The 14471-nt window shown below is 43.0% G+C and overlaps 1 protein-coding gene across 1 annotated transcript in view; it reads left to right on the top strand.

Annotated features, from left to right (window-relative positions):
* BMP1 (bone morphogenetic protein 1) overlaps positions 1-14471 on the top strand; it is a 133283-nt gene that overhangs the window by 69036 nt on the left and 49776 nt on the right. The window contains exons 3-6 of the mRNA XM_083368440.1: positions 2749-2910; positions 5846-5963; positions 7552-7730; positions 9271-9376. Of these exons, the coding sequence (XP_083224566.1) occupies positions 2749-2910; positions 5846-5963; positions 7552-7730; positions 9271-9376 (565 nt within the window). The remainder of the gene's footprint in view (positions 1-2748; positions 2911-5845; positions 5964-7551; positions 7731-9270; positions 9377-14471) is intronic.

Below are 14471 nucleotides of genomic sequence, written 5' to 3'. Positions count from 1 at the left end.
AGCCAAGTGGTAGCTTGCCAGAAACCTGGGCTGTGAAGCATCAGCCTTGGATTTGAACTGCCTCCTTGTTTTCTTCATTCTTGGACATTGAAGGGGAGGATTTTCTGCCAGCTACGGCTTTCATAGGCTGTGGCAGCCGTTGGGCCAAAGAACTTGGAGAGAAAGGCTTGGCTTGCCTTCCTCACTCCTCCCCGTTTTAACAAAGCCATGACAAACTTGGGTGAAAACTGTGTTTTCACAGGCAAGTATGCATTGCTTATGAATAAGCTAGCTAGGTTTTATCACACTTTAATAATGATCCACAATAAGAAGGTGGGGGGGGGAACCAGAATAAAACATCCCACTCTTCACTTGAGTGTAACCAAAATTTGGTTTATTTATTTAGCATATTAATAGAGCTGCCCCTCTCACGAACACGTAATTCTGGGTGGCAATTATTTTTCCTTCCTGGTATTTTTTCCCACAACTGCAGGATCCGCTTTTTTCAGTGCTGTGTTGATTCGTTGATTGCAGTCTAAAAACACAAGAGCAGTTAAAAACTCCATAGCAATCTGAAAATAAATAAAATAAACATGGGCTGGCAGTCCTCGCCTTACGACCACGATGGAGCCCCAAATTTCTGTTGCTAAGCCAGACAGGGTATTTTTTGCAGTGAGTTTTTGCCCCATTTTGCAACCTTTCTTGCAACCGTTTTGTTAAGTGAATCCCTGCAGTTGTAACACAGTTGTTAAGTGAATCTGGCTTCCCCACTGACTTTGCTTGTCAGAAGGTCAGAAGAGGCGATCACGTGACCCCGGCACACTGCAGCCGTCATAAACATGAACCAGTTGCCAAGCATCTGAATTTTGATCAGGAGATCATGGGGAGGCTGCAACGGTCCTGTTAGAAATGGTCATGTCACTATTTTCAGTGCCGTTGTAACTTTGAACAGTCTGTTGTAAGTCAAGGACTGTGTAACGTAAATGACAAAAAACAAGAAAACGTCTCAGCCTGGCCTTCAGAGTTCACCTTTTCCAGGAGGTCACCTTAAACAAGGCAACCAGTTGACTATCTCCTAATGCAATAAGGGCAGAGAGATATTGTCACGGAAGAGAGCAATAAACATGAAAGGTCCTAAGTTCCTTTTTCCCATGAGAGGGATGATACGAGAGAAAGGATGGGGGACTGACCAAATGGGGCTAAGGGGGGTTAAACCGGGAACTCTATATAAGGGTTAGTAAATGGAATAATATTAAGTCCTGTCTCATTTCCTACAACCAAGCATGTCATAGTAAAGATTCTTTTTGGAATAGACTTGACTCCAAGAATTTTGTCTTCCTAAGACGTGGTTTGGGGTGGGTCCTGACAGATATTTCCATTTCAGTTAGATTCAGACAACCAATTCAGACCTATTTTCTACCTTCTGGTTTCCCAAACCTTGCTATCAGAACAAATGCTTAAATTCTTTGTAACTGGTTTTTGAGCCTGCAGGACAAAACTGGTAGCTGTCTCTTTGGGCAAGAAAGCCAAATTTTGATTTGTCCAAGTTGAGGGTGAACTAATTTGCCCCGGCATACCATTCGGGACAGCAAATTACTGTCAGTCTTAGAAACCATGACGATTGGGTGCAATGTTGACAGAGGAAGTGAAGTCCCTTTGCGGTGGCTGGCTCAATTGTTTGTTTCCGGAGGTTGCAGTAGATTGGCATGGCTGGGTCACAGCGGGCTGGATGTTGAGAATATCCTCTGAGCCGCTGAGAATGTCTCAGTCTGCAGGAGAGGCAGAAAAATCTAGGCAGGAAGATAGGAGAAGCAGAATAATTTCACCCGTTTGGGTTAAAAAAAAAGAAAGAAGAAGAAGCCATGGGATTTTAAAGGCAAATAGACATGAGGAAGAGTCTTTATTGATTTTCTTAAACCTCTGCAAGCCACCTGGAATTGTAAGCAAGTTGGCATTGGATAAATAAATGTCATCTCTACAGTCTCTGCTTCAAAGCTCATTCATTTGGTATCATGATTCCTTTATCCTTCCCATTCCAAAGAAGTGAGGAAAAGAAGATGAACAAGAGGAGTCTAAAAAGATAAAGGATAGGTGGGGAAATAAATACACAGTACAGAATAACAAGAGTTGGAAAATATCTTGGAAGTCTTTTAGTGCAGTCTAGAGAAAGAACTCTGTAGAGAAAGACAAATAGCTATCCAGTCTTTTCTTGAAAGCCACCAGCGATGGAGCACCTCCAACTTCCTGAAGCAAGCCATTCCACTGATTAATTGTTCTCACTGCCAGGAAATTCCTCCTTAGTGCCAGATTGGATCTCTAATTAAGTATCTTCTACCCATTACTTCTTGTCTTGGCCTCAGGTGCTCCAAGGAATAGGTTGACTCCCGCTTCTCTATGACGGCCCGTCAAATATTGGAAAATTGCTATCATCTCACCCCCTGGTCCTTCTCTTCATTAGATTACACATACCAGGTTCCCATTCTCAGTTCAGAACTGCAGGAGAAAAGAAGGCCAGTTCCTACAGGCTTTCCGGTTGAAAATTTTGAGTGGCTGGTCTCCACAGATAGTCAAAGGACAATGAGATCCAGTGCATTGACGTTTGGACTTAGGAAGAAGGCCACAAACCTCCCCAGAACAAGCTGATCATCAAATGACTTTTGGCAAGATCAACACAAATTTCTTTTGAGTAGATCTGGGTTAAGATCGACTGGTTAAGCGCTGGGGAAGAAGCGGTGCTCACAAATCACTTGGATTGTTGTCTTGTCACAGGGAAAGGTGCAAACCGCACCAACATCAGACCTGGAAGGCTGCAGAGGAGACGATGGAAACAGGGCTGGGCACGGCCACGGAGTCGGCGGGCTGCCACTTCTCGCCCCGAAAGAGTATGGCCGGATGGAGTAATTCCATATGTGATCAGTGGAAATTTCAGCGGTGAGTTGGAATGTGAAGATGAGTTTAAAATGTTCATTCGTGGTGGGTTCTGTTTTGACCCAACTCTTTTATACTGCTCAAAAAAATAAAGGGAACACAAGATAAGACATCCTACTATTAAATACAGTACATTGTGTTGTTTAAGTGTTCCCTTTATTTTTTTGAGCAGTATATATTGCTTCTCTACATTTCAGGGGTACTATTTGGTACTATTTGGGACACGGTGGCTCAGTGGGTTAGGACGCTGAGCTTGTCGATCAGAAGGTCGGCAGTTTGGCGGGTCGAATCCCGAGTGCCACGTAACAGAGTGAGCGCCTGTTACTCGTCCCAGCTTCTGCCAACCTAGCAGTTCGAAAGCACGTAAAAAATGCAAGTAGAAAAATAGGGACCACTACGGTGGGAAGGTAGCAGCGTTCTATGCGCCTTTGGCGTCTAGTCATGCCGGCCACATGACCACGGAGATGTCCTCGGACAAGCGCTGGCTCTTCGGCTTTGAAACGGAGATGAGCACCGAACCCTAGAGTCGGAAACGACTAGCACGCCTGTGCGGGGGAACCTTTACATTTACCTATTTGGTGCTTTAAGACTCTTGGCGTGTTTCCAGAGATGTAAGATGTAAAAAGATGTAACAATCCGATTTTGTTAGCACAATCTTAACATCATTATTTTCTCTTAGTGACTATTCTGTCTTCTGCCACCACTGTTCTTTCCTCTTTCCCCATTTGTGCAGAGATAAAAAGAGTCATTATAGAAGAAAAAGGCAAAATAACTGCAAATCTCTTTTGCCTGGTAGCATTTGACAGATGCATTGTTACTCCCTGAAAATTAATATTCATATATCAATGCATAATATATTGGAGTGTTTGCAGCTGGGCCTTCCTCGCTTCCCTTTCTCTCGTTCCCTTTCTTGTAGCAATTAAGAAATCCTTGAATCCCAATTTGATATTCTGTTGAGGAGCTATTGGAAAGAGGAAGCAGGCGACGAAAGGCAAGGCTGAAATTGACCCTTTATGCAGCTGTTCCAAACTGAATATCCTCTTTAGAAATTTCTCTTATTCTGGCCAGAATCTGCAACTGCCATCTCTTTAATTTTTTTAATACAACTGTATTTTTCTAGATGGAATTGAAGCTTGAAGAACATTTGTTCATGAGACTGTGAAATATCTGTTGTGCTTTATCATCTAGTCTTGTATGTGCCTGCTCACAAAGTCCCTAAGATAGACAGATTGGGGTGGGCTGTCTCAGAAACAGCCTATCCTTGGAACTTTCTGATAATCTTATACAATTCAACTTTAGTCCTAAGGCCAGATAAAAACAAAATGTTGAATAAAGTTATAATCTGTCTGTCTGCCTGCCTGCCTGCCTATCTATCTATCTATCTATCTATCTATCTATCTATCTATCTATCTATCTATCTATCTATCTATCTAATCTATCTCTACCTCTATCTCACTATCGTATATGTATTTGTGAGAAAAACAATACAATGGAGTATAAAAAGAATTAAAAACATAGTTACCGAAATAAATCCAAATAAAATACTATTGTATAAATTTTCAGTCCTAAGTAATGGCACAACGTATCATACAAACGGTAGCACAAAACTTGGTCACTCAAGAACTTATTTTCAAGTGCTTGCCTGAGAATAGTAGCATTAAATAGAAATCATACTCTCTACCTGGATTATTTTTTTTTTGAAGACAGGCTTTTTACGTATTTGTTAAATTAATTTGCTGCCCCTCTTGCCATGGGGCTACTATAGGTGGCTTACCATAATAAAAAGGAAGAAGAATGAAAGGAATGTAAATGGAACAGGAGTAAATTGATAGAACAATATAATAAACAATGACAAAGGAACACAAGAAGAATAAATGCATCAAGATGACAACCCAAATTATGGATGGATGGAGAATAGAGGTCTTTGGTTATGTCCATATGGTGACGGTTCAATAGAAACTCTAGACCAGAGGTCTTCAAACTCAGCCCTTTTATGACTTGTGGACTTCAACTCCCAGAATTCCACCAATCTAGCAGCCACTTCCAGGGTGGGACTCCTCCGTTTGGTCTCCAGGCCAATCTGTATGTATATAAAGGTCTGTCTAGATTCCTTGTATAAGGCCCAGTATACAAATAGTCCTTGACTTACAACAGTTCAATCAGCGACCATTCAAACAGCACTGAAGAAAAGTGACTTATGACCATCCCCCTTTTGCGACCTTCTGACAAGCCAATTCAATGGAGAGGCCAAATTTACTTAACAACCATGTTACTAATTTGACAAGTGCAGTGATTCACTTAGCAACCATGCCAGGGAAGCTTGTAAAATGGGGCAAAACTCACTTCACAAGTGTCTCACTTAGCAACATAAATTTTGGACTCAGTTGTGATTGTAAGCCGAGGGCTGCCTGTAATAGCATATAGCCTAGAGCAGGGGTCTTCAGACTGGGCCCTTTTATGACTTGTGGACTTCAACTCCCAGAATTGAGGTGCACAAGTCACAAAAGGGCCACGTTTGAAGACCCCTGGCCTAGAGTTTCTATTGAACCATCACCATATGGACATAACCAAAGATGTATGGGAGTTGTCTTCATAACAGACCCTTAAAATTGGACTGGGTTGGCATGATCTGGGTCTTATCTACCATACAATGCCATTTGAACTTCTCTATCCCAGCACTTGCCTCCTGGAACAGTCTCTTCAAAGAGGTTGATATGGCCCTCTGCCTGATCCAATTTAAATAAACTCTTCACAAGTTGGCTTTTTCCCCAGGCCATGAGTTAGGATGAGTTCTGATCCCTTTGGTGGCCCATCTCTTCTTCCTAAGAATCTATGTCATTGTTTTATGTTCTTGAGAACTGTAGACAGAGTGGAAGCAGAGCATGGAGGTCTTTTTCTGTCTCTTAACCATTTTGGGGTCTCTTTCTGTTTCTTACAGGTATTCAGCGAGCTATTTTTCGACAGGCCATGCGCCATTGGGAGAAGTACACTTGTGTGACCTTCTTGGAACGAAGCGATGAGGATAGCTACATCGTGTTTACATACAGGCCATGCGGGTAAGCAACAGGAAGACTACGTCATCCAGTTGCAGACCTTCAATTGCATAAACTCTTCCTCTGCTCTCAAGTCCCAAAGACTTAAGTATTGCCAATTGCTTAATACATTGGACCAAAGGTCAAAGACAGTTCATTGCTCATCCGGTGTCTCTTGTGTAGGCATGTTTATGCCGTCAGGATTTCTAGAAGAACCATTTCCAAAAACTGAATCAGAAATTGGAATGATTTGAAACCAAGAAGCAGAATCCCAGGAAGAGTAACTTAACCAGTTTTTTTTTTAATTTTGCTCTTGATTCTATAATAGTCTCTTAACTCTTGAGATTGACTTTAAAAAAACACAGTCCCCTTGAGCTCTCCATGGCACCATATGAAAGTGATTTAGTTGCAATAGATAGAACGTGACGCCATCATTAGAAAGAAAAGCAACCTTGAAGTAAGCAGCAGATTCCAGTCCATTTTCTTCCTTCCTCCTTCAAGAATAGCAACAGCAATTGCACTTAGACTTATATACCGCTTCATAGTGCTTTACGGCATTCTCTAAGTCAGGGGTCTTCAAACTTGGCCGTTTTATGACTTGTGGACTTCAACTCCCAGAATTCCTCAGCTGCCTGGCTGAGGAATTCTGGGAGTTGAAGTCCACAAGTCATAAAAGGGCCACGATTGAAGACCCCTGCTCTTAAGTGGTTTATAGAGTCAGCTTGTTGCCCCCAACAATCTGGGACCTCGTTTGTTTTTTTAAAAAAAGTTGCTCCATGCATGATAATTGAACTTAGATTTGTGATAGCACTAAATTTACAAATCAAATTATTTGCTTTCTTTTCCTTGCAGAGATTCAAAGGCTCTAGGAGCCATCAATAAAACATCCTTTAAATTACTTTTATTTTGGAATACACTTTTTAAAACTCACATACATATTTACTTATATTTACCTTTAGTTGGGTGACTTCTTCTGGGGAACGGAATATGGAAAAGGAGAATGTTTCAAAACTGTGTCCTGTTTTGGTCACTACAATATAAAAAAAAAAGATGTTGAGAGTCTGGAAGGAGTACAGATAAGAGCAACAAAGATGATAAGAGGCTTGGAGGCAAAGGCATATGAACAGTGGTTGCAGGGATTTGATGTGTCTAGTCTAGTGAAAAGAAGGACTAGGGGAGATATGACAGCAGTGTTCCAGTATGTGAGGGGCTGCCACAAACACGAGGGGGGGGGCAAAATATTTTCCAAAGCATCAGAAGGCAAGAGAAATGATGGAAACTAACCAAAGCGAGAAGCAGCCTAATGGTGAGAGCAATCAACCAATGGAACGGCTTGCCTTCAGAAGTTGTGGGTGCTCCATCACTGGAGGCTTTTAAGAGGAGACTGGACAGCCACTTGTCTGGAATTGTATGAGGTCTCATTCTCGAACAGGAGGTTGAACTGGATGACCTCCAAGGTCTTTCCAACTCTGTTTTTCTGTGTTCTAAAATGTTTACTTTTTAGAGTACAAAAAAACACCCTAAAAGTTTGTTCTGTCTTTTCCGCTGAGACTTCCGTGGTCTTTAATACAAGTCATGCATTCAACCTAATGATCATTTGTGTTCAATACAGGTGCTGTTCGTATGTGGGGCGCAGAGGAGGAGGACCCCAGGCTATATCTATTGGGAAAAACTGTGACAAATTTGGCATTGTGGTGCACGAGCTGGGCCACGTCATAGGGTTTTGGCATGAACACACACGTCCAGACCGGGATGCCCATGTGTCCATTTTTCGTGAAAATATCCAGCCAGGTAAAAACTTTTTTTCTTTTTCTTTTTTCTTTTTGCATCCTAAATGAAGCATGAAAACCAGACAGAAGCTCTCAACTTGGGGAACATGAAAATTATTCTCTCCACCCTCTGCCTTTGTAAAATCCGCTTGTGCCTCCATCCATTCCCTTCCACACCTCTTTATTTCCTTTTCTTGATAGTTTATTTATGGCTTTTTCCCCCAATGTTTTTTCTCCCATGTGTCTGGGTTTTTACGTATTCTTCCAAGATATCTTGCATCCTGCCTGACAGATTGGAAGAATCAAGGCAGGTTTTTGTAGTTGGGAAGAACCCCAAGGCTGAGTGTCAAACTGAATTTGCTTATCTAATTATGCTGACTTACAAGCACCTAGAATTGACTCAGCATTTCTTTATTTATCATATTTTAAAATCTCCCATCTCCCTCCCAGTGTACAAATAAAAGATTAAAAACATAAAAAAATACAGGTAGTCCTCAACTTACGACCACAGTTGAGCCCAACTAAACAATTGCTAAACAAGGCAATTGTTAAGTGAGTGATGCCTCATTTAACGACTTTTCTTGCCACAGTTGTTAAGTGAATCACTGCAGTTGTTAAGTTAGTAACACGGTTGTTCAGTGAATCTGGCTTCCCCAGTGACGTTGCTGATCAGGAAGGTCGCAAAAGGCGATCACGTGACCCTGGGAGCCTGCAACAACCATCATAAATACAAGCCATTTGCCGAGCGTTCAAATTTTGCTCATGTGGCCATGGGGATGCTGCAATGGTCGTAAGTGTGGGAACACTTAAGCCATGACTTCAGTTTTAAGTCTTTTCTTTTCCAGTGATGTAACTTCAAATGATTGCTAATCCAATGATTGTAAGTCAAGGACTATCTGTATTTAAAATTTAAAAAGAGGCAAGCGGTCTTAAAATTAAATGAAAGGCAGACGGAGGAGTTTCAGGGTGCTAACCGGTCCAGTGGCTGCATGCTCCTTTGTGCGCCCCGAGCCACATTTTCACATCTTTCTGGAAGGCCAGAGAATGGAGACCCACACACACTCTTATCTTTGGTGTGGGGAGGAATGTTCCCCAGGCTCTCTTCCTGGACCCCACCAGTGGTAATTCTTTGACTGACGGTGTCCATCATACACCTTCCCTGCCTGACCAGGTGGGAAGGGCTGATTTAATGGGACAAAGACAGTTCTGTAGGTAACCTGGTCCCTTTTCATGCAGGGTTATGGTCTCAGATCCTTGCTCTGTGTTTTGGGGATCACACAGGAGAAATCAGAGGCTGCCCATTAACAAGCAGGATGTGCAAGGGAAAACAGAATCTCCTAACCCTTGGGGGGATGGTATTTGCTGCAGACCCTTTAAGCCAGGGATCTTCGAACTTGGCCCTTTTATGACTCTTGGACTTCTACTCCCAGAATTCCTCAGCCAGGCTGGCTGAGGAATTCTGGGAGTTGAAGTCCACGAGTCACAAAAGGGCCAAGTTCGAAGACCCCTGCTTTAAGGCTATCTTGCAATTTTCATGCTTCTACCTCTTGCTCTTTCTGCAGGGCAGGAGTACAACTTCCTGAAGATGGAACCAGAAGAGGTGGAGTCCTTAGGTGAAACATACGATTTTGACAGCATCATGCACTACGCCAGGAACACCTTTTCCAAGTGAGACTCCCCATTGGTCTTGTTTTACATGTTCGCTTAGCCTATGCACAATTGAACTTATTTTTCTTCAGCTGAATGACACGCCTAGGGTTAAAAAAATAAAAATATTCAACTGATCTCATTCCTGACCATACACTCAGTACCTTGCGAAGCACCCAAAATAATTCAGGGCCATCAAAATCCATGGACGACCACAAATCAGATTCGATCAGGGGTCTTCAAACTTGGCCCTTTGATGACTTGTGGACTTCAACTCCCAGAATTCCTCAGCCAGGCACGCATGCCTGGCTGAGGAATTCTGGGAGTTGAAGTCCACAAGTCATCAAAGGGCCAAGTTTGAAGACTCCCTGGATTGGATCATCTCTTGCAAGTAATTTATATGAACCAAGCACAGCCCTGGTTTTCAGTGTTCTCACCTATTCCCTAAACAGCCGTTCATAGATCTGGGAAGACTAGAACCAGTTTGGTCTAGTGCACGGGTGTCAAACTCGCTACATCACGTGATGTGTTGCAACGTATCGCAACTCTTTTTGCATTGCCGGCACTGAGGTGGGCACGGCTTCGGTATGATGAAACCGGACCGTGGGCGGGCAGTTTGACGCCCCTGGTCTAGTGGTTAAGGCAGTAGGCTAAAAAGCGGGAGACAGTCAGTTCAAGTCCCGCCTTAGCCATGAAAGCCTGCTGGTGACTTTGGGCCAGTCCCTCTCACCTCACAGGGTTGTTGTGAGGAAAATAGGAGGAGGAAGGTGGGTTGAATATGCTTGCCACCTTGAATTATTTGTAAAAATAATAAAGGTGGGGAAGGAAGGAAGGAAGGAAGGAAGGAAGGAAGGAAGGAAGGAAGGAAGGAAGGAAGGAAGGAAGGAAGGAAGGAAGGAATCTGAGAAAGTTGCCTTTCCTGATCTGTACCTTTGGTTATATAAGCCAGGGGTCTGCAACCTTGACAACTTTAAGACTTGTGGACTTCAGCTCCCAGAATTCAGCTATGCTGGCTGAGGAATTCTGGGAGCTAGAGTCCACAAGTCTTAAAGTTGTCAAGGTTGCAGACCCCTAATATAAGCTATCTATCTTTTTGGTCATTTATACCCCATACTTTGAACAGATAAAACTGTCAGATCGGGATATCATGGTTTTATTCTTCCGCAGGTCCAGAAAAGAGCCAGTTTATGCTGTGTAACTTACCTTCTGCCCCACTGATATCTCTGCACAGAAGTGGGTGGGTGGGCTTTGGCGAATGCCTGAGCAAGGGCTGGGAGCTTGGGAGTGAAAGGAACAGCTGCCTGACCCACAAGGCAGGGGATGCGCTGGCGCCAGAAGGCTTGAGGAGGATTTGGGGAACAAGGGAAGGGTGAGGGTAAGGGAACTGCCATTAGGGGCAACAAAGAGGAAATGTTATTGAATCAGTTTCCCTGTACTGAAATGTTACAGAGTTGGGATAGTCTTCTTCTAAAACAAACCCAAGGGGATTTGCTTTCTATCAGAAGTGTGCTGGAGGATCATTTTGTAATGGCGACTGAAGGCGTTTTTTGGGTTTTTTTGGACAGAAAAACATGTTGCCTGATGGCTCAAGATTAACCCAACCTTGAAATAGTCCCAGCAGAATTTAAATCAGTGTCTACCAAACTAGGGGAAAAGACCCAGGTTTGCCTCCTTAGCTTATTCATAATAAACCAAGGAGCAACCTTCCATAACTCATCTTGCTCGAAAACAGAAGAAAAACTAACCATCTCTTTCTGCATCGCAAGTGGGAACACCACTGTGGCTTTCTAGATATCAACCAGACAGGGGTCCCCAACTCCCGGGCCACAGCCCAGTACCAGGTCGTGGCACATTCGGAACTGATGGGGGATGGGTTGGGTTTTTATTGTCATTTTTAATATATGCATTTACTGTTTTTAGTTGGGCATACGTTTAATTTTCTTTTAACTTTTGTATTTTTGTATTTTTTATATATCTGCCCTGTTCACCACCCTGAGTCCTTCGGGAGAAGGGCGGTATATAAATAAAATTAAAAAAAAACCTGGGCTGCGGAAGTGGCGGGCGAGCATGCGTGTGCATGCACAGCTCCACTTGCATGAGGAGCAGGCAAGCATCCCTCTTTCCCCCACCCCCCCACCCCACCCCCGCCGGTCCACAAAGCCAGAAAGTTTGAGGACCGCTGCTTTAAGACGTTCCATGTTCTTCCTCCTTGCCCCGTTTTTCTGCTGATAACAGTAGAGTCAAATAACAACATGGAAAGGATCATCTCCCCTGACCCTCCTCAACTTTTTCCCACCCTGAACCAAATTATTTTCACAGCTTTCAGCCAAATTACCTAATTCCACAGAACGAAATTTGACGAATGAGCGGAGAGATTATATGCAGAATCCCAGCGGAAATGAAGGACCGTAAACATATCTGGCATTTCCTGCTGTGGGAGCCCTTTCCTCCCAGAGTCAATAGAGGATTGTTCTCTAGAAAATAATCTCCAGAGTTTGAATGTCAGTAATCTTATACATGCAACGTTAACCCTTTCTCTGAGAATCTAATAAAAGCCACAGTTTTCTTTCAACCTGTTCCATTCCATGTGCTGGCTTTCAAACCCTTCCACTCTTTGTAAAACGTAAACCATTTAGTACTCAGGATGCAGAGGCCATGAGTTCTCCCTTTGTAGTTCATAACAGCCAGTCCTCGACTTACAACCGTCCACTTAGTGACCATTCAAAGTTACAACGGCACTGAAGAAAGTGACTTTTGACCATTTTTCGCACTTAACAACCCTTGCAGCATCCTTATGGTCAGATGATCAAAATTCGGACGTTTGCCAACTGGCATGCATGAATGGTGGTTGCGGTGTCCCAGGGTTATGATTCACCTTAACAACTATGTTGCTAACTAACAGCGGTGATTCACTTAACAACCCTGGCAAGGGAAGTCTTTGAATGGGGCAAAACTCACTTAACTGTCTCAGTTCACAACAGAAATTGTAGGCTCAGTTTGTTCATCATTTGAAGGCTACCTGTGGCATGTCAAGACTTTGTGGATATAACTGACTAATTACAATCACATTGTATCTGACCTCCAGGGTGATAGAATGAATAAGAAGTTGGACTAGGACAGGGGTAGGCAACCTCGGCTCTTTTATGATTCATGGACTTCAACTCCCAGAATTCCTGAGTCAGCTGACTCAGGAATTCTGGGAGTTGAAGTCCATGAGTCATAAAAAAGCCGAGGTTGCCGACCCCTGGACTAGGATTTAGGAGACCCAGGTTTCAGTATGCGCAGCCATGGAAGTTTCTGGGTGACTGTGAGCCAGTCCCTGTCTCTGAGCTCCAGGCTAGTCTAGTCCACTGGTGAAGGAGCTGGACTAGGAGTAGAAAGAGGCACGTTCCAGTCTGTGCGCAGCCATGGAAATCCTCCAATGATTTTAAGCCAGATTTTCTCCGTAGGTCTAACCTACTTCATCAAACTGCTGCAATGGGGATAAAATGAAGGAAGATCCCCATACAGGTTTGAGAAAGGAGAGAAGCTGGTAATCTTATCAATAAATAAACCAACTCGAGGAAAGCCAAAAGAGCTGAGCATAGGTTCTCAAACTGATCTTGCCTTCATTAGACCACGACTCATCACCTCGTGCCTTCGCTTGTTGTCCAGCTGCACTGTTGCTTCCTCGGCCTCTTGTCTCTGGATTCATCTTTGTTTTTTGTGGCTGTTCAGCCTTGTTCCGCGAGGAGGCTGGATCTGCAAGCAACGTTAAGTGTGAGAATTAATGGCCACAGGCTGGGAAGGTGTGGCTCACTTGATGTTCATTCTTGCTCAGCAATTTTCCGCATCTCAGCAGGTTTGGGCTGGCATTGCCTGCATTATCCTGGATACTGAGGGCATGCCCCTGGGTGTCTCTTCAGAAAAATTAACTCAGACTGTTATAGATGGGCATTTATTGTGCCAACACTTCCCTTTGTATGAGGAAGACCTATTTATCAATCCTGTGGCTCTTTTCCTAGATAACTATCTTGCCTTCAGCATCTTTGCCTTTATAGTCACCTTACAACCACTGTTGCATAAATTTAGTTTAATGACACAACTTAGTCATCAAATTGTTTTGCTCTCTTTGATATACCAGCTTCCAGAAACTCCAGATTATGAATTGGGAACCCCAGTGAGTTGCCTAACATGGTTGTTGTTTCTAATTAAAGTTGCAGCAATATCTTCTCTGAGTAATAGAGAGAGTGACTCTTGCATGTCGCACGAATCTGGTTTAGGAATCTGTTACCCAGCTGTCAAAGGAAGATCATTTCTTTAGTGGCCTTCCATTCAAAATCTTTCTCTGACTCGAGTTTTAGCAGTTGGTTTTCAGGAATCTGGGTTGGGAGACACCATTTTGGCTTTGAATTATCTATTGCAATGACCTTCAGGCACCAATGTATATTGCTGTTGTTCTATAAACTCTTCTGAAGAATATTCAGCAACTCCTGGTAATTTAGGATGAGCTCAATCTTTATTCCAAGTTTAGGAACTGTGTAAGTACTGCCATAATATACGTATACACGGTTGAGCTGAAATGGTACGAGATGAAATAATGGTGCCCTCTATTTTGAGATTTCCATTGTTATGGATCCTGAGACTCCAATCGTTAGAAGGAAAACTTTTGCCAATATTTCCCATAGCCTCTGCACTTCATCTGTTAAACCTTGATGTGATACAACCTTTTGAGCTTCTCTGGTATCATATACACAGAAAATCCCAACGGTGTTTTTTTTCCAAAAGGCAACTGGACTTTCTTTGTTTTTCCTTGAAGATGTTTTGCTTCTCATCCAAGAAGCTTCTTCAGTCCTTGGATAAGAAGCGAAACGTCTTCAAGGAAAAACCAAGTCCAGTTGCCTTTTGAAAAAGCACCTTTGGGACAACCATGACCTGGATGACTGAGAATCTCAACAGACATCTGTACAGAAAATAAAACTTGATTTTCTCCCCTTCTGTGATGACTGGTGAGTTGTATGCTAGGTGCTGGTCCATCTGAATTTGGAATTCCATAAAATTTACAAGTGGACATGTAGGATAGGGAAGAGTAGGATAGGATAGGTTAGGATAGGATAAGATAGGATAGGATAGGGAA

The sequence above is a fragment of the Vipera ursinii genome (genome assembly GCF_947247035.1).
Source record: "Vipera ursinii genome assembly, chromosome: 8".
NCBI lineage: Eukaryota > Metazoa > Chordata > Lepidosauria > Squamata > Viperidae > Vipera > Vipera ursinii.
This window is presented reverse-complemented; position numbering and strand designations above follow the sequence as displayed.